Source organism: Rhinolophus ferrumequinum, chromosome 5 (assembly GCF_004115265.2).
Source record: "Rhinolophus ferrumequinum isolate MPI-CBG mRhiFer1 chromosome 5, mRhiFer1_v1.p, whole genome shotgun sequence".
Lineage (NCBI taxonomy): Eukaryota > Metazoa > Chordata > Mammalia > Chiroptera > Rhinolophidae > Rhinolophus > Rhinolophus ferrumequinum.
The window spans coordinates 72,139,631-72,163,273 of record NC_046288.1 but is presented as its reverse complement, the minus strand read 5'-3'; the positions used below and the strand labels follow the sequence as shown (position 1 = coordinate 72,163,273).

General features: G+C 40.2%; 1 protein-coding gene across 2 annotated transcripts in view; it reads right to left on the bottom strand.

The window, feature by feature from the left end:
* Positions 1-23,643, bottom strand: part of PPARGC1A (PPARG coactivator 1 alpha) — a 628,607-nt gene that overhangs the window by 280,294 nt on the left and 324,670 nt on the right. Inside the window, exon 2 of one of the 2 annotated variants that reach the window (XM_033106261.1) lies at positions 8,094-8,266. The exons of the other annotated variant lie outside the window; for it this stretch is intronic. Within the exon in view, the coding sequence (XP_032962152.1) occupies positions 8,094-8,162 (69 nt within the window). The 5' untranslated portion in view covers positions 8,163-8,266. The remainder of the gene's footprint in view (positions 1-8,093; positions 8,267-23,643) is intronic. 2 annotated transcript variants of the gene reach the window in all.

Here is a 23,643-nt window from a genome sequence, read left to right as displayed (position 1 = left end):
GACTAAAATACCTTTTCACCCTCTTCACCACCTAGCAAGCCCTTAATCTTCTCCTAAAATCCAACTCAGTGATCTGTGTCGGGTGCAAATGAACAATGAGATGTCATCCCAAGGTCCCTCCCAGCATTCTAAGTCAATGACATGTGAAGAAGTACATGAAACAGGTCACCTCCCTTGATTCCCGAAGCCCTTCCTGATGCCCTGACATGTAATTCCTCTCGGTCCTCTGAACTTCCATCCCACATGCTCAGACTGTACTACAGCACCGAACGTAGTTCTCTATTTATTAGTTTATCCTTCCAAGGATAAACAAGGGTCTGCATCTTATTTCATTTTTATTTTATTTAACAGTTACATAACTCAAACTATGCGTCAACCAATATTCCAAGTGCATTCCGTGTACCTATCCATTTAATCCTCACAACAGCCCTATGAGATAGATACTATTGTTTTCTCATTTTGCCCATGAGGGAACTGAGACTTAGAAACTTAAAGTAAAATGCAGGGTGACACAGCTGGTAAGCAGTGATCCAGGATATGAACCAGTCTCTTCAGTGCTACGTTATGCTGTTGTTATTTATTATTGTACCCTCAGGGCTTTTCCCAGAAGTCTAGTATTTAAAATGTTAAGCTCAATAAATGTGCATTAGCTGACTAAATACATGAGCAGATGATCACAACTGGTGAGCCCTTGCTACATACTCCTGAAACCTTCTAGGCTATGGAAGCTAAAGGTAATGAAAAGGCTTGGAGAAGGTTCCGAGAAACTCAAGGAGATGGAAATGAAGAATTACACCTGAGGACTCGGGTTGCTTAGCCTTGAGAAGCAAAAGCTGGAGGCTGCTTTCATAATGATCTTCAAGGCCAGGAAGGCTGATTCCTGACGACAGTGACTGAGCTGTTTTTCTCCACCTCCAGGGAGAATGAAGGAGTGGAACTGGTCCTAAGCTGCAACAGGAGTGGTTAAATCCACCGCGAGGAAGAATGTCGAAGGATTGTTCATGAGACCTCAGAGTGAGTTACAGAGGGAAGCTATTTAAGCTCATCTGTCTTCAACCTTTTGGACTTGCTTCTGCTCAGAGCGAGGAGCATGTATGGTGAAAACAAACAATGGCATGTCATCCCAAGGTCTCGTGTAGCCTTATAAATCTATGATATTTGAATCTAAGAAATACATCAAACACTTCACCTTCCTTGACCAAATGAATGAACGAATGAATGAGTCCCACACAATTTAAAAGACAACAACAAAAAATTACAACCAGCAAGAAAAGGGGTCTTCTCAAACATACCATTGTGCCACAAATGTAGCAATCAAAGAAAGAACAGAATTTCTTTTTTGACAAATCTAAACTCTTACAGCGTCTACATTCAAACCATAGCTTGCTAAGTCCATCAGGCTTTGACATAGAATTACCACTGGTCAGGCTACATCCGCAGGTGCTGATTGGGACCCATCATCCCAACTTCCTCATTAAATAGATGACATTAGTATCTTGCCGTAGATTTCTCTAAACATGGTGTAAACTCAAAATATGAACCACTATTCCATCGATCCCAACGTCAAGGTGCTTCAAACATGAAGACAAGAATCCTTTCCTGAGAGTAGGGACCAACCCCAACCCTATTTATTTTCCTTCCTATGTGGAAACTGAAACAACAAAGTAGTAATGGAATTGGAAGGGAAGGTAGAGAACACACAAAACTCTTTTTGTAGTTGGTATTATTTCTCACGTACACTGTTGCTTTCTTTTCGGTTGACAGAAATAAAATCTTACACTTGTAATATGCTTTCCATCAGACAGAATTATTTCAAACACACATTATGCCACTGAATTTTTACCTAGGAGGTGGGCATTTTGTTTTTCATCTTACAGAGGAGGAAACAGCTCAGAGAGGTGAGGGACTTGCCTGAGATAACACGTCTAGGACAAGTAGACTTTCCCCAGTCAGGCCTACCGTTTCCCATACACCATCGCCTGCTGGGCACAGACCTGCCAGGTGATGGGCCAGCCCTGCTAGATGACTCCTTCACCATGTGCAACCTCTGCTGGGAGCTGTGGAGTTGGCCTACACCACCTGGACAAACTCAGTCTCAAAATCTCAGGAGACCCGCTGACCCCAGAGACATGTACAAAAGAACGTCCTATCTGGATATGTGGATAAGCATGACATAGCCACCATCAGTGATGTTGTGAGCCGGGAGTCTAACTCAGGGTTTCACTGCTTGCAAATCGTACTCGTCCTTAAAAACTTGGCTCAAGGGCCATCCACTCTGTGGAACTGTCCTTGCTCCCTAGCTCCACGTGGATGGCCATCATCCCAGTGTACCTACAAGCTCTAGATCCAAGATGCTTTGGCCTAAGTCCCATATACCAGTTAAGTTATCTTAATTTCTTTGAAACGTCCTCACCTACAACATGAAGATACTACTTGTATCTCCCTAATGCCGCAGTGAAGATTCTACAACTACAAGTTCATGTAAGAAGATTATATGAGTTCAAATACTTAAAATAGCACTTGGCACAAAGTAAGCTCTTCGTCAATGTTAACTCTTCCTGAGGTTATTACCGTCTCTGGATTTTCTGAATCCTCACAGGGTTTTGTTTATTCTCCTGGCATAAAACTATCTATATATTCACTTTTCTTAAAACTCTCCTCTTTTGGAGGGCAGTCGGTGACCACAGGATGGCCACGGGTTTGAAAATTAATCTGGGGAACGTAATTTGGTGGTTACCAGAGGGTAAGGGGGTTGGGGGGTGGGGGATGAGGGTGAGGGGGATCAAATGTATGGTGATGGAAGGGGAGCTGACTCTGGGTGGTGAACACACAGTGTGATTTATGGATGATGTGATACAGAGTTGCACACCTGAAATCTATGTAATTTTACTAACAATTGTCACCCCAATAAATTAAAAAATAAAAAATAAAAAATAAAAAAAAACTGAGAAAAAAAACAAAAACAAAAAAACTCTCCTCCACTATTTTGTTAGTTATTATCTACCCAATCATAAGCCCAGACACCATCTTCTCTGGTAATTTCTTTGCAGATGGTGGTACCTATATTCACCTTGCCACTGTAAAGAGAAACGTGGGGGGTCATTTGACTCTTGTCAAAGCCTTATATCTTATATCAATCACTTGTCAAATCCTGACGTTGGTATCTTCTATATACTTCTAAATCTACCTTTCTATCTCCATGTTCTTTCCATGGTCCAGCCAGCCCTCACTTAAAGTGGTAAAGCAGCTTCTTAATTGGGTTTCTGGACTCTAGTCTTATTTCACTACAATTTATTTTCACACTGAAGCAAGAATAATCTTACTTTTCTTCATTTTTTTCCCCTCTCTGCTTACAGCCTATCTGTGGCTCTCCACTGCCATTTGAAACGATTTGGTCTGCCCACACAGCACCTTTCTCCTTCCTGCCTCTTTAGACTCATCTTCACTACTTCTGCCTCACCCTAAAAGGCTAGTACCAAAGGACAACTAGCTCTTGGCCTAAATAGTTATTTGACTGGCTTAACTCCTTCTCTTAGCTTAATTAGCTCTGGTATTACTCCCTCCATGCAACCTCTTAGACAGATTGGAGGCCACTCCTTACTGCTTCCATGACACATGGAGCATTTTTCAACCAGCTGTGTGCTCCCTACCATGACCTCAAGTTCAACAGCATAACATCTCTGATCACTTTTTCATCCACTTAGTGTGGATGTACTTTGCACATAGTAGGTATTCAAAAAAACAAAACAAACAAACAAACAAAAACATTAAATGGCTGAAGTCGTTCAATAGATTACAGATAGGTGGTAACTGGCACATATAGTGCACATTGTGGTCACTAAACAGTACTTGTTGAAGTGTTCTTTGAAGTATTTTTCATAAATTAACTCATTTAATCCTCACAACAACTTTATACGGTAGCTAGGACAATTATCTCCATTTTATAGGTGAGAAAACTGAAGCACTGAGAAGTTAAAAACTTTACCAATATCGTGTTTGCCCGAAAATAAGACCTAACCAGACAATCAGCCCTAATGCATCTTTTGGAGCAAAAATTAATATAAGACCTGGTCTCCTATGATATTATACGATATTATATTATATTACATTACATTATATTATATAAGACCCAGTCATATATTATAGTAAAATAAGGCCAGGTCTTATATTAATTTTTGCACCAAAAGACACATTAGAGCTGATGGTCCGGCTAGGTCTTATTTTTGGGGAAACACGTTATTACATGGTTGGAAATTGATGACACCAAGGTTAGAATCCAGAAGTCTGGCTGTCAATCTTGTTCTTGACCCTGATGCTATAACTCCTATCCAAATGGGTACATGATCAATAAACAGCCACAGATGATATATTCTAGTCCCAATTCTGCAAGTGAGAAAGTTGAGGTAGAGGAAGTGTAGGGAGAAGCAATCCAAGGAAAAGGAAGCAGGCTGACCAGGGAGATCGTCATCTCTGCTCCTCACTAACTCAGGGCAATTGCTTAGCCTCCTTCCGCCTCCATTCTTCTTCAAGTGTAATGTGAAGATCAGACTATGTCTCAGTTTCCTTCCAGATCAAATTGGCAATTCCCTTCTGTTAGGTAAACACCATTAAGGGTTGAGTGTGTGCCAGGCTCAGTGCTAAGTGCAGAGACACAAAGACCAAATGTATCTCTGTCCTGGAGGAATCCATCTTTTTGTGGAGGAGATAAGCACAGACAGACAATATCTATAGAGGAGTTCACAATGGCCACACTGCAATTACATCGGTTATTTGAAAGGGAACCAACCCAAGACAAAACGCTATCCGGAAATGAGTCATCAGTCCCTCCATAATGTCTTTTCAACTAACAATTGCCCAGAACAATGAAGCATTCTCAAGTCTCCTCCCATCTACCCTCCAGGGCCCCACTCAAGCATCACCTTTTTTACAAGAGAAGAAACAAAGGCACTGCCTCAAGTAAGTCTGCCATTCCACAGGCGGTTACCTGGTGGTAGAAGCTACGGCCATCTCCATTCCTGAGCTTCTCCCAGACCTGAGGTGGGCTATACAAGACAGGTGATGTTGGTTTTCCAGTACAGGTTACACGCTTCAATGGATTTTCAGATTTACAACTGATTCTTGAAATTGTATCTAGTTAATTTCCAACTCCATGAATAAGCTGGTTCATTTAAGGCAAACAGCATCCAATAAAAATACATTCTGAAGAAGTGAATGAGCAGGGTATTTTTGCCCACCTCTAACTTTTTTAAAAAAATTATACTATCAGGGGAATTTCTCAAGGACCAATTCTCATCATATCACTGTGAGAGAGATAGTTACAATATGTATGATCGAAATATAATTTGAAAATACACTCCGAGAGTTAGCCTTATATAAGAGTATAGTCTTCAGAGCCAAGCAGGTCCATATTCAATTTCAGCATCTCAGTAGCTGTGCGACCTTGGGCACACTCCCTAACACCTCTGAGCCTCAGTTTCCCCATATGTACAATAGGAATAAATCAGATCTGTCAGAGCACTTAAAAGAATTAGAAATGTAGCTTAGTGACTGGTATAGAGTAAGCGTTAAAAAAATAAACTATTAAAAAGCATTTTATTAAAGTCTTAATGATTCAGAGATTGATTATTCCATTAGAAGAACGGCATGCTTTTCCCTTTCTTCCTCTTGCTTCCTGCCTGCCCACGTCACAGCTGCTCATAAGCCATTATTCCATAAGATAAAAAATGAGATAAAATTCAGTTCAGATGGCACAGCAACCAAAATGGGAAGAACAACAGACATTGCAGTCAAACAGGCGTGGACTTGAATACTGAGTGGCTTTGGACAGGTTATGTAACCACCTTGAGTCTTAATTTCTTCATCTATAAAATGAGGAGTAATCAGATCTACCTTCTAGGCTTCTTAGAAAGATTGGTGTGTGTGTGTGTGTGTGTGTGTGTGTGTGTGTGTGTGTGTGTGTGTGTGTGTGTGTTCAAACACATGCACACATAAAACCCTGGCACTGTGATTGGTCCATAATAAATAGTCAGGTAGGAAAGTACTGGATCAGTTTCAATAAGAAATGTAGTATTTGGCTAAATTAAAGCATGAGCATCAATCACAATTTGTTTTTAAAACTTCTGCCAACAGCTTCACCACCATGGATGGCCAAATGAAGTCCCTCTCATGACAAAGGTCTTGCATGTAGTGCAATCAGATTTCGTTTCTTCCCTTAGGGCCAGCTTGAGTATCAGCTTGAAATGGGATGACTCTGTGCAGGTGGGGTCCCAGCAGGGCAATACAGATGACGGGAGAGTGGGGGCAGCAGGTAGGCCTCATGGAGGGCTAGAGGGCCAGAAGCAGGTCAAGCTGGAGCTGACACTTTATGACACCCTTTCCACCCAATGCCATGATGCCATGTATTAACAAGAGTCAGCAAGACCAAATGAGAGATTAGGATATTCCTTTCATAACCACTACCTTCACTAGCTCTAGGGAGAGCTTGAGCTATCACAATAAAAATGACAGGGGTTGACCAGCTGTACAAGATCACATCTTTGGAGGTAGAGACAAGCAGCACAGAGAATATTTTCATTATCTGCCTTTGGGAAAATTATCAAGCCAAAGATTCATGAGATGCTGACATTGGTAGGATGCATGCTTTTTTATATAAACATTTTGATTTCATGTTTCTAGTTTTGTTCACAGAGATCTCAGAGTCATCAGCTCACATCCTTTCTCCCTTCATCCTCCTTAGAAATGAAGACTACATGTAAGATGCCGACTTTCCAAAGGAAAACATGGAAACAAAAGACAAAAGTCACATCAACATACCATAAAATATCTGAATATTTGTATAACCCCCCTGGAGACCCACTGTGTGACATTCTCAATGTAGCACACAGAGATATATTTTGAATCCCTTCTTACTTACTAAATAATGCTCCCACTCAAAGTGGAAGGACTTCAATTTCATGATAGGCTGGAGGATGTTTTTCTGAAGCTCCTTATTTAATGTCATCACATTGTTTAGAACAAAACATATCTGTCAATTTCGGTACTACATTTTGCTGAAACTTCTATTGCAAAGGAGAAATCTTATGAAAAGTTTCTCTTCTTATAAAAAGGGAGAATTATTTTTAAATATTGATGTTGAAAATCAAATCATTCTGAATCATCATTTTTATATGAAACTTTCTGCTGTGGACAAAATGGAAGATCATGGTTTCACTTTATCCAACACCACCCATAAGAAATGCTTCATGCATGGAAGTGTTCTTTTTCCATAAGGCAGCAGCATTTAAAAAAAAAAAAAAAGAAGAAGAAGCTCTGGCATCGCTCTTCAATATTGTTGTCTAATTAAATGGCAATGGAGTGGATGCATAAAAATATGCATCAGAGGTGTGTAATGTGTAATGTGAAGAAGAGTAATCAAAGCCATTCAACAGGATTTAGGAAGGGATTTCAGTTGGCAGCTTACGAGACAGGAGCATATAATTTTGCTAATTTGAAATAGGTATTGTAACGTATAAACATTACTGCTTTGCATATTTTAATGAAAACTGCCTCTACACCAAAATGAATCCTTTAGCTTGAACTCTCTGTATACCACAGAGCTTCTACCTATTATGAGTTCAGCATAAATAAGAAAGGCAGGCAAGCTGCATTAAAAGAATAGTCACCTCATTAAAATAGGTTAAAACCAAGTCCCTTATTCCAAGCTACTACAACATCATAAAGTAAGTCTGATGACAGGTGTTGTATTAAATTTTTATACTGCTACGAACTTACACTCACACAAACCAAATCTGCATGTTTCCTTTGATTTACACCTGCAACTTGTTAATTCAAGGGCCTTTATTAAGAAAGTATAAATTTAGCAACATCTATAGATTTGTAAACCCTATTAGCTTGCTCAAGAATCTAGAGTAAATTCATCTCGAGATGTATTTGCATGGTTTACAAAGAAATGGAAACCAATGATGACTTTTCCCAAATGGATGTGCCTGCAGATAATGCATTTCTGCAAACAGACTGATGTGAAATACCTAGACTTGGGCTAAAAGAGTTGAGAGAGAAATTTGGGTCCATCTGAAGCTGAAGATGTCACTTACCTGCCAGCTTGCTTCTCGCTGAAGTCCTTTTTTCCAGTCTTCTTCCAGCCTGGGGGAGGTCTCATCCATTGCTGATGCTGCTTGCACAAACTGGATTTGCCAGTCCAGTGGTTGTTACTTTCTTTCGTTGCAAGCCTCTACCAAAGCGGCAGCGAGTGCAGTTCAGGGGCAGACTGTCATGGAGAAAATGCCATGCCAGAGGATAAGGGATCGGACAGGAAGAAGCCACGTGGGAACAAATTTGGGATACATGGGGCTAGTCTGGCAGCTGCCAGCTGGCCAAGTGGGAGGCTAGCTCAGTTACTGAGCGTCCAGAGATTAGGAACGACCAAGCTCCAGGGCCAGTGGACAATGGGTCATTCTTATGCTTCTGGTGTAAAGGTCAGAGGAGGGAAGTGAAGGCATGCTCTATGCCCTAGAAGTATGCATTTTTATGTGTGCTCCATCTTCTCCTCATCCAACACACACACACACACACACACACACACACACCAGAATTCGTATTATTCTGCAAGGTTGCATCAGTGGACTGGAGTATCCTGGAAGAAACAAGCTACTTTACATAGAAGCCACACATTTCATTTGAACACATGTCCCCCAACACTGTATGAATCACTCCGCAGCCAGTAAACATGAAAAATAGCAAGCTCCTTGGGGTGAAAATAGACTCCTTCCTGTAGTTGAATCCTGAGCATCTACAATCCCTGCTTTCTACCTTCCCATTCCCCCACCCCCGCCATAGGATATTCTGCAGCAGCATTTCCACCTGACCATGAATCTTCAACCCCTTTTCCAAACCATTATCCAAAATGATCAGAGGCTTCCATTTGGATGGAGTCCTCAAAATGTGGGGCTCCACCAAACCAAACTCATCCAAACTCTGTCCTACTTCATTACTGTTTGTCACACAGAATGATCCTCTTTCCTGCTTATCAATGTCAAGTACCTGTAGCTTTAAGATATGCAGCTGGGAGCTACTGTCATGGCACCTACTTCTTTTCAGTTAGAACAGTGGTTCCCAAATTTGACTGTACAATAGAACAGAATAAAATCAACTAAGAGGCTTTGTAAAAATACTATTGCCGAGGACTCATTCCCATGAGATTCTGATTTAATTGGTCCAAGACCCTGATATATTTTTTAAAATCTCTCTGGATAATTCTGTTGAGCACCCAGAATGAGAATCACAGAACTCAGTATTATCAGTTCTTGTTTCTCTAATCTAATCACTCAACTGATGCTTGAATCCTCATGACCCTGCCAGTACCCATCCAAACAATGCTTCTGCTACCCATGACGGTAAACTCCCTCCCTCCCAGCACTTTCTGTTCTATGGTTGATAGCTTTGTCTCAAAATGAACTGATATATGTCTCCCTGTAATGACCATAACAACCATGGCAGTACTATTTTTGTAATTCCATAAGGAATTAAAGCTTATTCTGTAGGACAACCCTTCAGAAAGCAAAAGACACTAGAGGCCCACGCTCTCAGGCTTCTGCTAAAGTGTCTCTTTTCCATGTCACATCTTGCTAGTTCCTTCATCAAACCATGTAAGACGGTGTCAGGTAATTTCTCAATCCTGGATGCCAGTCTCAAACTATATTCCACTATCTCTAGTGATAGTGATTATTATAATATTCCAGAAGCAATTGTAATATTCCCGCTATGATCTACCACTGCACAGAGTCTAATAATCATATGCCTTATTGAAAAATTCTTACAACAATGACCACCATAATAATAATAAGAGCACCCAGCCTTTTCTGAGCATGGAGCTCGATACCAGCCCTGGGTTAAATTGCTTTATTAACCTTACCTCAATTATCCTTTGCAAACATTCTATGAAGTCGTCATTAAGCTCCTGATTCACAGATGAAGAATCCAAGAGAGACAAAGCTATTTGCCTAGGTGATGGGCCAAGGGTTAGCCCAGATCAGAGTCTAAGGCCTGTGTGTTTGATCCCTGCTTCATACTTCATACTGCCCTTTCATTGAGGCAGTCCCATATCACAACTCACTGATATGGCATCACAGTGGATGAGTATGCATGCAGGCTTGTTCTCATCTAAAGACTACACAGAAACATGTTTTATAGACTAAATTGCCATATAAATCTATCTTGCCATTATTTTCCTTTTAATAATCATAACACTATACTATCTACCTCAGCCTAGCAAAGCAGTTAAATGCAAAATCCTTCCTTTACTTGCTTGGCTCCTCTCTTTTACTGAGAATATTCAGATGCTTCTTCAGAGGTTACCCTGAGTTGTAAGAGAGAAAGGCTAGAGGAGCAGGTGTCCCGAAAATTTTCCTAGAGACCAAACTCAGTGGAACTCACCAATTATCTGGTTTTTCTCATCTCCTTGAAATCCTTATGACAGGATTTTATAAGAAGAAGGAGAAGGAGAAAGAGAAGGAGAAAAGAAGAAGGGGAGAGAGAGACAGAGAGAGAGAGAGAGAGAGAAGAAAGGAGGAAGGAAGGAAGGAAGGAAGGAAGGAAGGAAGGAAGGAAGGAAGGAAGGAAGGAGGAAGGAAGGAAGGAAGGAAGGAAAGAAAGAAAGAAAGAAAGAAAGAAAGAAAGAAAGAAAGAAAGAAGAAAGAAAGAAAGAAAGAAAGAAAGAAAGAAAAACTGAGAGCAATTATTTTTACCATTTGTATCACACCATATGCAAGGTAGTTGAATCAGTTCTTATGGAAAGCTGTATACAAAGAGGTTGAACATACAATAATTTTTGATGTCAAAGAGACCTAGATTGTATTGGCAGCTCCATTATTATGTAGCTGTGTGTCCCTGGGCAGATTACCTAACCTTTATACCCACCAATAATATGCCTAACTTAGGCATATTATTGTTCATCAATATCTGGTTCCCCTTCATTCTAGAAACATAGCAAGACTGCATTTCCTTAAACTCCTTAAACTTAGGCATAACTGTGACTTGTTTTGGCCAATGAACTATAAGAAAAACGACGGGTATCTCTTTCCGGGGGCAGGCCTTGATTCTCAGCCCACTTCTCCCTAAGTGCAGTGATTGCAAAGCAAGTGCTGATAAGACCTGCTGTACCACCAAAGCAGGCTACAATGCTGAGCCAACTCGTGGAGAGCAGTTGCCTTGGAGACTCACCTGGACCAACGACAGACATTACGGGAACAAGAAATAAACTTCCAGGATTATTTATTGCATCAGTATAACCTAGCCTACCCTGACCAATACACTGCCCTTACTATACAGAGTTGTTGTAAGAATAACTAACTGATCTAGCTAGAGCATTTATCACAAGCATGGAATAAGCCTGAAATATTATTTTAAGTAGATTCCATTACAAGCCCCACTTCGTTCTACCCATTTCCCCGTATTTTACTGTTTCCTCCTTCCTTTATAGCCTGAGTTTTTCCTGTTCATAAGTGAGTAGCATGAAGTGTGGCAATTTCCATAGATGATGTCGAAATATGAATTTTAAAAAGAAAGGGTAAAAGCATTCAATAATGCAGCGTCACTCTGTCTCAGAATGCAAACTCAGAATAGCATGACTTTAATTCTACTTATCATTTAGCAAGGAAATTAATGAAAGCAAAATGAAGCCTCTAATAATAAATGTAGCTCAGTATGCATTCACTACTGATAAAGTACACGTATCCAAACTGTAAACATAATGAGAACATACATGAATACAGGAGCTTATTAAATAGCATAGCTTTTATTCACTATTCTTAAATCAAGCAATCAAAAAGGAATTAGTTTTGTTTCTATCTTTGTTAAACGTTTTCATGAAAGGAAGTTTCAACTATGAAAATCAAGTATAAGGAAACCATGAATAACACTCTGGCCAGAGCACAGCAGTGACATTCAAGACATAAGCATGCTCTGGAACATGCTTATGGAACCACTAGGAGAACCTTTTTTTTTTTTTTTTTTAATAATTTTCAAATGCACGTGCTAATAACTATACCCAGTTTTATGCATTGAACTGTGTCCTCTCAAAGAGATGTGTTGAACCCCTTACCCCTAGCACTTCGGAATGTGACCTTATTTGGATATAGTGTCTTTACAAAGGGACTCAAGCTCAAAGTTATTAGGTGGGCCTTAATGCAGTATGACAAGTGTCCTTACAAAAAGTGAGGAAAGTGAACAGAAACACAGACACACACAGGGAGAACACCATGTCAAGATGAAGGCAGAGATTGTAATGATGCATTTCCAAGCCAAGGAATGCCAAGGATTGCCAGCAAATCACTATTTTTCCCTCAAGATAAGCAGCTTGTTAAGAATACGCTGACTAATAACAAATCGAAAGTGTTAGAATTTGTAACATTTCCTCATGGAAAAGTTATATATATAAAAATGAAATAGGAAAAATCTATACAAAATGCCTTCCCTTGGTTTTAAGGAAAATTCCTTTAACTTACATAATAAAAACGTGTGAATACTTCATTTCAAGACTCAAAAGGCTAGAAAATAAAGAGTTTTCCAAGTGAATTAAACCGTGCAGTTCGCGGTGTTCTGTGATGGTAGAATATGGCACTTGAACCTGTTCTATTAGATGCAGAAATTCAGTCTAGAGGAGAAAACGAAAGGAACCCTGAGGTGGAGGGGGCAGGGGGCCACAGATGACAATAAGTACAGAGCCGAGGAGTCCCCAGGCGAGGAGGGAATGTAATGGCCTTTTACCCACCCATAGGATTTTGAACACACTTTCCCTTAACACCTGGGCTAGAGTTTTTATGAGTTCCTACCGCCCTTTTTATTATACATTCTCACTTTAAATCCATTCTCAATGAAATTTTCCAAGAGATTTTTCTCACAAAGTTTTACTTCTGTTTTTGCTTTTTTAAAATTATTATTGTTGGAAGCTAATGGTGAAGTGTTTATCTTCAGAAATTTGCTTCACAAAAAAACTGGAATAATGTATCCATTCCACAACATCAGAGATGTCCGCATATTAACGCTAACAAAACAAAACAAAAACAACTGTCATCAGAGTGATAAATTTGAAAAGAATGAACTCTGGTGTTATAGTCATATTTCAGAAAGGAAGAAGAAAAAAAAAAGAATCCTTGCCATTCTCTCTGTAAAACATCTAAGCTGTACTACAGTGATGCCCACGGGATTTGGGCCAACAGCACACTGTGGCTGGTAGAATGCTCTCTCGTAGTCTCACACACTTTGGTTCCCACGTAACTGAGTTGTATGCGTACCAAGATTCACTTGCGTTTGTTTCCAATCCTATTTATCCAGCTGTGCCCATCAATGTAACTATATAATTTAATTAAATAGTACATCTATAAAATATGAGTTTCAATGGAAAGGGAGCTGTTGCTTTCATGAAACTAGTCAAATGTCTTGGAAAGATCCAATAAAGTATTGTCTACGTCTATGAGTTTTTGTTTCTTTATTTGATTGTCGTGTTCCTTTGTTGCTTTCAGTTTTATATCCCACATAGCAATAGTTTCGTGGTTACCAGAGGGTAAGCGTGGGGGTGGTAGATGAGGGTAAAAGGGGTCAGATATATGGTGATGGAAGGAAAACTGACTCTGGGTGGTGATATGATATATAGATGATGTATTACAGAATTGTACACTTGAAACCTATGTAACTTTACTAACCATTGTCACCCCAATTAACTTTAATTTAAAGAAAATTTCCTTTAAAGAAATTGCTGGTGTAGAGGCAGGGATCTTAAAAATCTACACAGACTCTCTTCTCAGGTCACACTATCTTTAAATTCTTAATTCACTTTAAAGAAACTGAAACTGAAATTTGTAGAGAATCCTTTAGGAATATAGTTTATACAAAAAAAAAAAAGACTCCAGAGTTCCACTCTGTGGGCACCTACTTAGGAAAAAAGGCCTTGGTTCCATAGCAAAATAGTGGTGAATAAATGTGCATTTATGGAATTTAAGCAAAAGTCAAATGTTTTATGTATGTACATGCTTTATGATCCCCCAACTTAATCAACTTATGTGATTAATCAGTCAACAACCATTTTCAATTGTATGGAATAAGAAGGCGTCTGCGTTAAAAAAAAAAAAATGAGGTAAACCAGGAAGGACTTCTTAACCTATGCATAATGAACAGAGATAGAAAGCAGTAGACTCAAATTTTCAAACCAAGAAACAGAATCCATTTCAATACCTAAGTCTACTTATATCACTTACGTGAGAAACAGTCTGGTTATAACTATAAAATTAAATGTTGTATAAATTTCAGCCACGTAGACTTCAATTAATTACTGCATGGTATTACTGTGTCTTCCTACAACTGTGTAATAATACCAACTGCCTATAATCGGAAGGATTTAGTAGACATTTATTGATGAAAATCAGATGATTTCATCCACAGTGTCTGAATTACTTTGATATGTTTGAGCCTGAAGCAAAATAATGTAATAAAAAACAACATACAGATGAGAACCTCAATTTTTCTCTACATATGAGTCGTCGCTGATTTGAGAAGAATCAAATCTAAGTCCGACCAGGTGAAGACATTCCATATATCATCCTTCCCAATTCAATATAAAAATAATATCTCCCCTTCCAGTATGTTTATATACTGTTCCTGCCTTTATGATATCCTGGACATTGAGGGAACCCAGAGACACAGAGCATTGCCTTAGAAAATATTAAGCACAGCGGAATTAAAGAATACTTTCTTAAAGAGTTTACTTCAGGGGCGGCCGGTTAGCTCAGTTGGCTAGAGCGCGGTGCTCTTAACAACAAGGTTGCCAGTTCGATCCCCACATGGGCCACTGTGAGCTGCGCCCTCCACAACTAGACTGAAACAACTACTTGACTTGGAGCTGATGGGTCCTGGAAAAACGCACTTGAAATAAACAGAAGTTTAAAAAAAAAGTTTACTTTAAAGACTATCTGAAGTCATAAGCTTCCAGAAATGATGACCAATGGAGTAATGAGGAGAGTGAGAAGATAGACAGTATGAGGAAGATGAATGAGAAACAGGTCACATGGTAAGCTGGAAACATCTTTCCCTCTCCACGACCCCCCACACCTCCCAAATAAAATCCTCCAGCAGACTGTCAGGGGGGCTAAAATTCCACCAGCCATATCTTTTGATTTTAAAAACTTTTCAGTCACTATCTATGAAATTGCGAATACTCATAGGAGGGGTACCCTAAAGCTTTATATCCTAACACCGGCACAAGTTATTTTCTAGTTGGGCTTGGAGAGTAAAACTCTTTACAATCAGGCATGGAATAAGGAGGAACCTTATTAGGAGGGGTCAGAGGAACCTCAGAGAGGAGAAAGGCGTAGAAGAGAGGAGGTGAGGAATTGCCAAAGTCCCTCAGGCACAAATAAATTTACGAAATATGAATTCAAAAACTCATGACAACTGAATTGATCAAACACCAAATATTTTGGATTGAAGATTATTTAAGAACCATCCAATTGGTTTACATACTTGTAACTTATACCTAGATTCTAATCACTGGTATAAAATAAAATGGAGGTGGGTGGTGAGGCACATCTCTTCTCTCTTACTCCTAATCCTAACATCTTAATGCAAGGGGAATCTCAGATACAGCTCGAGGATTTCAAAATCCAAGCAAATTAAGATGGGAATTTGGTTGGAAGGTGGGCTAAGGACTTGTTACTCAAACTGTACAGACCAGCATCAGTAGGAGCTTGTTAGAAATGCAGAATCTCAGGCCCTACTCCAGATCTACAGAATTTCATTTGCATTTTTATGAGGCTGATTCCTCAAGTTTAAGAATCAATGGACTAGGGAGACCTACCTTACAGGTCTATTTGCATAGCAAGTTTTATTATTATTATTTATTATTATTATTATTATTATTATTATTATTAAGTGTAAATTCACAGTGGCTGAGGAACAGAATGGTTGATAAATGTTACAGGGAAGAATTGAGCTCCTCCCTCCACCCCAAGAAACTGCTTGATGCTACCTCTGGAGAACCTTCTCAATGATTTCACTTCCAAATTATATAAGGATTTTTATAAGCATGTTCCAGTAGGTGTGAAGGGCAAGACTCCCGCCTTTAAATCACCCAACATCCTCGACATACATAACATTCCACTTACTAGTTCAGAAAAACAGCTGATGACAAGTGAACGATACCTCCTACGAACATTTAGATGACTGATATTATATAAATCAATACTGAGTGCCACAAAATGCCAGAAAATACCAAATGAGGAGAAAAGAATCAATAGATAACCTTGGAATTAAATGAGTGATGAATAATCTTTACCAACTAAAAGAAATTAAACCATGAAAACCAAGTTAAAGCAAAATCAAGGATCTGGCGTACACACAAAAAACAACAACAACAACAACAACAATATAATTTAGAGGTAAGGCCACTTGCGACAAACATGGCTGTTCATTTATTTTTTCCAGGAAAGCATTATGACAAGAACTACAAAATAAGAGCTAAATTCATACGTTCTAGCTTCTGTCTGAACAGGCGTAATATTTTTAAAGTTCTACAACAAATGAACTCGAATTTACAGATGCAGACCATGTATTAACCTAGCAACCATGAAACTGAGCACACATTTGTTTAAGAGTTTCAGGGTGTAGGAAGTAGGGGTAGGGAGACAAATTCTACAATTTATTTAATTCACTTCATTTTAGATTTCAAATGTGCCTATTAGAGCTATCAAACAAACCATAAATACATAGACAGACCAAATGTCAGAATTCAAATTCAAATGTTTTTCTGAGTCCCAAATTGGCATCAGAGATAAATCCAGCCCTGTAACAGAAATCAAGATAAATGTCTTTCTTCATGAGTAAACAGGTGAAAAGTGGTATTTTTACATCATTTTATTGTTATTGCTCATGGATTCTAAAAGCATGACCTAAACACCTACTATGTGCTAAGAATGGTGCTGGGTACTAGTGATTGAGAGATGAGGGAAACACATGGAAGCCCTACCGTCGTCTGAGAAAGACAGTCAGCTAAGCAAACCATTTCAGCCCCAAGTAATATCTGAGCTACGGAGAAGGGGCTGTGCTCGCACCACCCCAAGAATCCATCCCATTCCAACCTCCTGGGCCCACACAGCTCACCTCCAGGAGTTCTGCTCAGACTGCAGTGTCCTTGGAGAAGAGTGACATGGAGTCCCTGTCCCAACCCTTAACATAAAATCTAGATTTAAGGTTTGGGGTGGTAGCACTTTAAAATAAAACAGTCTCTGAAATGTTTCTACAGCTGTGCAGACCACAGCACGAGTAACAATACTTCATGGTACCCTGACCTCTGAATTATTTTTCCTTTACAGACTCATCTCCAAATCTAAATATCCATGGGTGCCTACAAGACACTGCAGTCCACACACACAAACTCTCCTCTGCTAGATTCTAGACAATGATTTGCATAAATAGAGAAATTGGGGAACTAGGGTCCTTCTGACCTAATACCCCCAAAGCCATTTCCACAAAGGTCCCCTTCAGAGCCAGACCAACTTGAGATCAGCAGAGATATTAACAGTCTTCTGAATGGCATTTAACAATGATGTCCTCCTTTGGAGTGGTGACTTCCTTAAAGTCAGAGGGACAGGAGCAGACACAAGCAGAGATTATAAAATGCAGCTGCTTCCGGAAAGTTCAGGTAGTAGGTGGGGACTATATTTCCTGGACTTGGGCAGAACAAGTGCTATTCGGGACCTTTGGATTTCTACCTCATTGGAAAAGACATCCTCCCATGTTGCCAGCTGTCGATCTATCTCTCAGGCAGGGGTTGTGGGCTGTTCTTATTTATTGAGGAATGGTGGAGGAGGCAGAGACGGAAGACCTCTTCTCCAAGAGACAGCCCATGTGGAGCACAGATACAACACTCATCGAAGCAACTTCTCATCGAAAGCTGAGGCTGCCACCCTACCTAAAACAACACTGGGAATCAGGACCGTGAGCAGATTTAGAAACCAAATTAAGCCAAGAGCATCGTGCAGATGATTGTTAAAACAATAAATATATATCAAACCAGGGACTTGAATCATGTCACAGCTCTAGAAGACTCACCAGCCTCACCCTTTGTTACACTGATAGACTTAGAGACTAAAGGATGTTGAGTGCTTACTACATGCCATGTGCTTCAATCTTTAAAACAATTCTATAAGATATTATCATGATTATTCTTTTACAGAGAAACTGAAGCATGAAAAAGTTGAATAGCTTTCCAAAGTGCTCATGGCTTTAAAGGAGTGGAGCCAGGAGCAAGTGGAGATTTCTAGAGCCCATTTTGTTAGCCACCCTCCCAACTGCCTTCCTTTCCTTCGTCAGCTGCCATAAAAACTAAAGGAGGTGATGGCATCAGCACCAGATTGAAGACTCACCTCAGGGGCTTTTCCAAGCCACATCCCAGATGCTGATAATATGGGGATCCACTCAAGGCAAACGGAAATGATGGATCCGGAAGGAGTGTGGGCAATGCAAAGGCATGAAAAAAACACGTAAAATGGAGAAAGCAAAGCCATCCAGCACAGATCCCTCAGGCTCACAGCTGTACAAGAAGCCCTAGTCTCTCCTTCTGGTCCAATGGGTGCTCACAAAGTTGTTTGCTTTTAACATGCACTTAATGCCTTCTTTTAAAAAAGGAAGAAGCAGCAGCCTTGTCAGTTTATAATGAACTGGAATTATAGCGGCTGCTCTGTTGCCGTGTGTTATTTTTGGCTGACTGTCCCACTCTTCTGGATTCCGACGGTAGGGTGCTGAAGCTTGCTCTAGTAACACAGGCTGACTGCTGTCCCCAAAGGACCCTGAGGGAAATGAAAGGAACTATCTCGAAGTCTTCAGCAGACAGGGGAGGTTGAACATAAACTCCCACTTAATGTTTTCTCCAGAAAAAATCAATTAATTATCTTTATTTCCGACACAGTATTTATGAATTTCCTTTCAGCGGGGCCCATCGGGGCAAACATCACAACTCGCTGGTGAAATACCGCGTGCGTTTTCTTTTCCTCCTAAAGAAGATTAAGGCCAATGAATAAAAGAAACGGGGATGTGGCCCCTATATTTAGCTCTCCTTATAACATCATGTCTCACGGGTATTAAAAATAGACCCAAATCACTTGAAGACATTCTGAAAAATCAAAGGCAGCATAGCTTTCCAAGAGGAAATGTTAAATGTTTTCTGCTGTCTTTCTAGTTGAGAATTTTTAAGGAGCAAAAGCACTCAAATGGGCTCCCCTGTCCTTGGAGACCTGGTCAGGGTGGTGATCGAGGTTTTAGAACATACTCTGCCTCCTACCCATCATCTCTTCAGCCTCGCTTCTTGGTGGATTGGAGTTTAAGAGAACTCTGGGCTGGTCCTTAGTGAAAAGTGTGAAATCGTCTGCGTAGAGAAATTCTCCTGTTAGCAACCTTTTCCCCAGCTGGAGTTCTGACACTCCCAAGGTCCCTGTCAGAGAGAAATCAGCTCAGATTCAGTTCACGGAACACATATATGTTATGTGTGATGTGCCAGGCAGGGCAAAGGGTGCAAGGAAAAGGATGGAACGTCCTTGGTAGAGAAGGTGCCGGATAATTTCATAAGTAAGTAAAGCTTCCAGGTGACCACAGGCAACAGAATTCAAAAAAGAGACGGGTGACAGTTTGTTGGAAGGTGTCAGAATGGACTTCATGCTCGAGGTGGACGATAAAGACAAGGGTGGCGATAGGGAACTCAAAACACCTGAGCCCCGGTGTGGAAGAAGGTCAGGAATTAGCTTTAGGGTAATGCCTCTTGTCAAAATACATGCCCAATAAACCTAGAGGAAAAAGCCTTGAGAATCAAAGAAAAGAACGTCCAGTTGGAGAAATCACATAAAACTTGTGAAATCACATAAAACCTGCCATTCACCAGCTATACAACTTTGGGCAACTTATGTCCTTTCCCTATGCCTCAGTTTCATCGTCTGTAAAATGGGGATCATACTCCATTTAGCTGATGTGCTGATTAAATCATCCTATGAATTTATAACACTTGGCTTAGTGTGTGGCATGTGGTTCATGGAAAACACTCAATAGATAGATAGAACTCACTCAAGTGGGAGCTCTCATCACACGCCACACCCACTCTTCTGGCAGAAATTCCTGATTAACATTAGGGTACACTGGGGGTAAGACAGCATGGCCTTCGCTTTTGTAAATATCTAATTTTCAGACTTCTTTGTGGCTTATACCTTTTACAGAGGAAGATGATCTCACAGCCACCACCAGCTTCCAATGACCAAAACAAATATTCAAACTTGAAAAAAAAAAAAAAAAAAAAATATATATATATATATATATATATATATATGTCTTTTAATGGGATTTTATTTCAATCCATGTCAGTGTAGCCCATCACACTTTGAAATCCCTCACAGAGAGGTTAGTGAAAAGTTGAGGAGCATTTTCTAACCTAAGGTAAGGGTATAAAGGACCTCGAGGAAGTGAACAGTGAGGGAACAGAAATAGCAGGGGCAAAAATCAATGTTTGTGGAATGGCACAGTGTTTCTCAAACTCCCATGTGCACAAGAATCCCCTGGAGATCTTGTTCAAATGCAGACTCTGATTCAGTAGTTCTGGCGTGGGGCCTGAAACACATAAGCCCCCACGTGATATTGACGCCATTGGTCTGAGGGCTACACTTAGAATAGCAAGAGAATGGCGTTTCCTTTGGAGTTCAGAAAGAACTGAGTGAGGGAATCAGGAGCGCCCCAAATGAGAAAAAAGGGCAACTTGCACAAAAGTTCTGTCCAAACAAACATGGCAAGAGTACTGGCTGATCTGCGGGGCTGCCAAGGTAGAGACCTAATAAATACAGAGAGACACGATGTCCAAGGGGAAGGTTTTCAGAAAAGAAGAGGCCCCAGCTCACGCAGCACCAGTGCATTACTCACGTTGTGAGTCACTCACAGCCTTTTAGAATTGTTGATGGCAAACATTTTGGAGAGTGCTGCAATACAGGAATGTGCTCACGGCCATTAACTATGAAGCACTAACTCATTTCAGCAGCCTGACACAAATTATGCTCCGCACTTGAAAAATAGCTATTGATCAGTCTTTCTTCTTCCTCATGCCTTCCAATATTCCAGATCAGCACTTCCATTCACTGCCCCCCGCCCCCCACGCCCCCGACAGATGCCTTCACACACCGAGTTAGACCATTCCCAAACCACAACCACGTCATGTCCCCGGAGACTTTACTTTCTTCTAGATTTTGCCTTAAAAAAGTAAATAAAGAAAGAAGCCAACAAAGAGGCAAACCAAGGATATCTCTTTTTGTTTCTCCACATATCTGCTTCCTATCAACCCCCCAAAGTCTTTTATTTTCCGTACTCATTATAGACACAAAGGCGACAAATCAACTGATCTATCATTTCCTGTGTGAGAAGATAAGAAACTAAGAGGGCATGAAAAGGACAGAATATAGAATTAGCCTTTAAAGAACTAAATCAGCTTCAGGGGCAGATTGAATGGTAATACTCTGAGCACCTGCAAATAGCAGCTTGAGTATCGATGAGGCAAAAGGAAGCTCTTAGTTTTCAGGCTGGAGTAATGCACATCGCATCTTTCCCAGTCTCCTTCTTAATCTCAAAAAAAAAAAAAAAAAAGAAAGAAAAACCTGACGAAGTATGTAAATCTTCTCTGACAGAGCGATTGCAATGATGGATGTCCCTAGTTCTCTGTGCCTTCCTGTACCCACGCCCTTAGCCATGGGACTCTGCAGCTTCTTCCGTTGAAAAATGGAGTCCATCTCTCCATCCCTTGAAACTTGGCTGCCTTGTCTCCTGCGTCAGCCAGCAGAATAAGGTAGACGTGACGGTATGTGTGATCTGAGCCTAGGAGCCTTCTTTGTACACGTCTGTTCTCACTCACTTTTTCCTCTGCCTTCACCAAGAAAATAAGCCTAGCCTATCCTGAGACCACTTACAGCAGAACTGAGGTTATCCTCCCACCTGCCAGCCCCCTAGCCCAGTCACCAGCTAGTCCAGACACTGGAATGAATCCAGTTAAGATCATTTGACTCTGGCTTAGATTAGCAGAACTGCAGAGATGACACTTAGACTCATGAGAAATAATAATAGTGGTTGCTTCCAGCCTCTAAGGTTTTCAGTGCTTTGTAATGCAGCATTATTTGGCAAAAAAAAAAAAACAGAAAAAAAAAAACTGATATGGCTCTCTTTGGAAAAGCCATGATAAAAAGTCCAGGTACACAAATAATTCCAACAGGACACTGGCTGTCCTCTGACAAAATTATTAATGAACACAAATACACTGTAATAACATAATTGCATCATTTATAAAACAAAAACACATTAGGGAATTAGATAATAAAAACACATTTCTATATTAGTTTTCATTTTTCAAAGGGTTTAATCTGTCTATTAATAGACTGTATTAACTTGTGCGCATTTTTTAAGTATGCTAGACTTTAAATACAGTTGGTCATTTCTGCTTTTTTGCATTCGTTCGTTGAGGATTATGGTGAGCAGAGTTGTGAGTTGGTACCGTGGGCCCTCCGATGATGAATAATACATTAGTCCCTGATCTTGAATCACATCTATCCAGTAGGGCTGACAAAGGCACCTACTCACTCTATGCCATGCTCTTGCTGCCATCTCTATCGCTTTAAATTTTACCCATCTTACCAGGTCCAGGTGAAGCGTCTCTCCTTTTTTCTGTCTTCCCTAATCCCACCCTTATTTTTCGTGCTAAGTAAACTTTCCCAACTCTGAAAGTATATTTTGGGAGGTCAAGAGCAGGTCCAGGCAATAATCCAGGACAATCATAAAATTAAAGTTAACAAAGAAGCTACAGAGCAGATGAGTCATGAAGAGCTTAAATATTGGTTGCAGAGTATGTACTGGGTTCTACGGGCAATAAGGAGCCATGGAGGGCTTCTGAGAAAGGGCATGACGTAATCAAAGCTATCATTGAGAAGACATTGTCGAGATGCCTTAGGCCCTTACTAGAGGCTCATGGAAGTCCCCCTCCCCCATGGAATTTCAGAAGGAATAAAATGGTCAATTGCAGATTCTGCATAGAGGTAAAACAGGATGAAAAATCCAGTGGGTGTGCCAAGTAGATGGTGACCTTGGAAAGGAAAAATTCAATAGAATACAAAAAGGGAATGGGCTAAAGTAGGTGAGAAATCCAAACTGCCAGTTCCCACCTCAAATTTTTCTAGGGAGGAAGCAAGATTGACTGATTGTTTGCAAAGAGAATTTAAGGACATTTGAGGAGCGATTAGAGTCACCCTGCCTCTGATATATTGCTTTGGTTGATCTGAAAGACCTAAGAAACCCTAGTCTTTCTCAGAAGTGCCCTACGGGCTGCTATGCAGAGAGAAGAGAAGGCTGAGGTCTTAAAGGGTACATGCTGAATGAGTAGGACCTAGACTTCTTGCTCCCATTTCAACAAATTTAATCCCATTTACCTTCCTTTTGTACTTGGGTTCTATGCTGGATTTCATTTGGAAAAAACAGGATTCCTTCTAATGATTTAAAAAATAATAACAATTTGCAAGCCATTAAACCAGATGATTTCCATGACCTATGCAAGCTCTAAGATAAAAATACTATACTAATTATCTTCGAAAG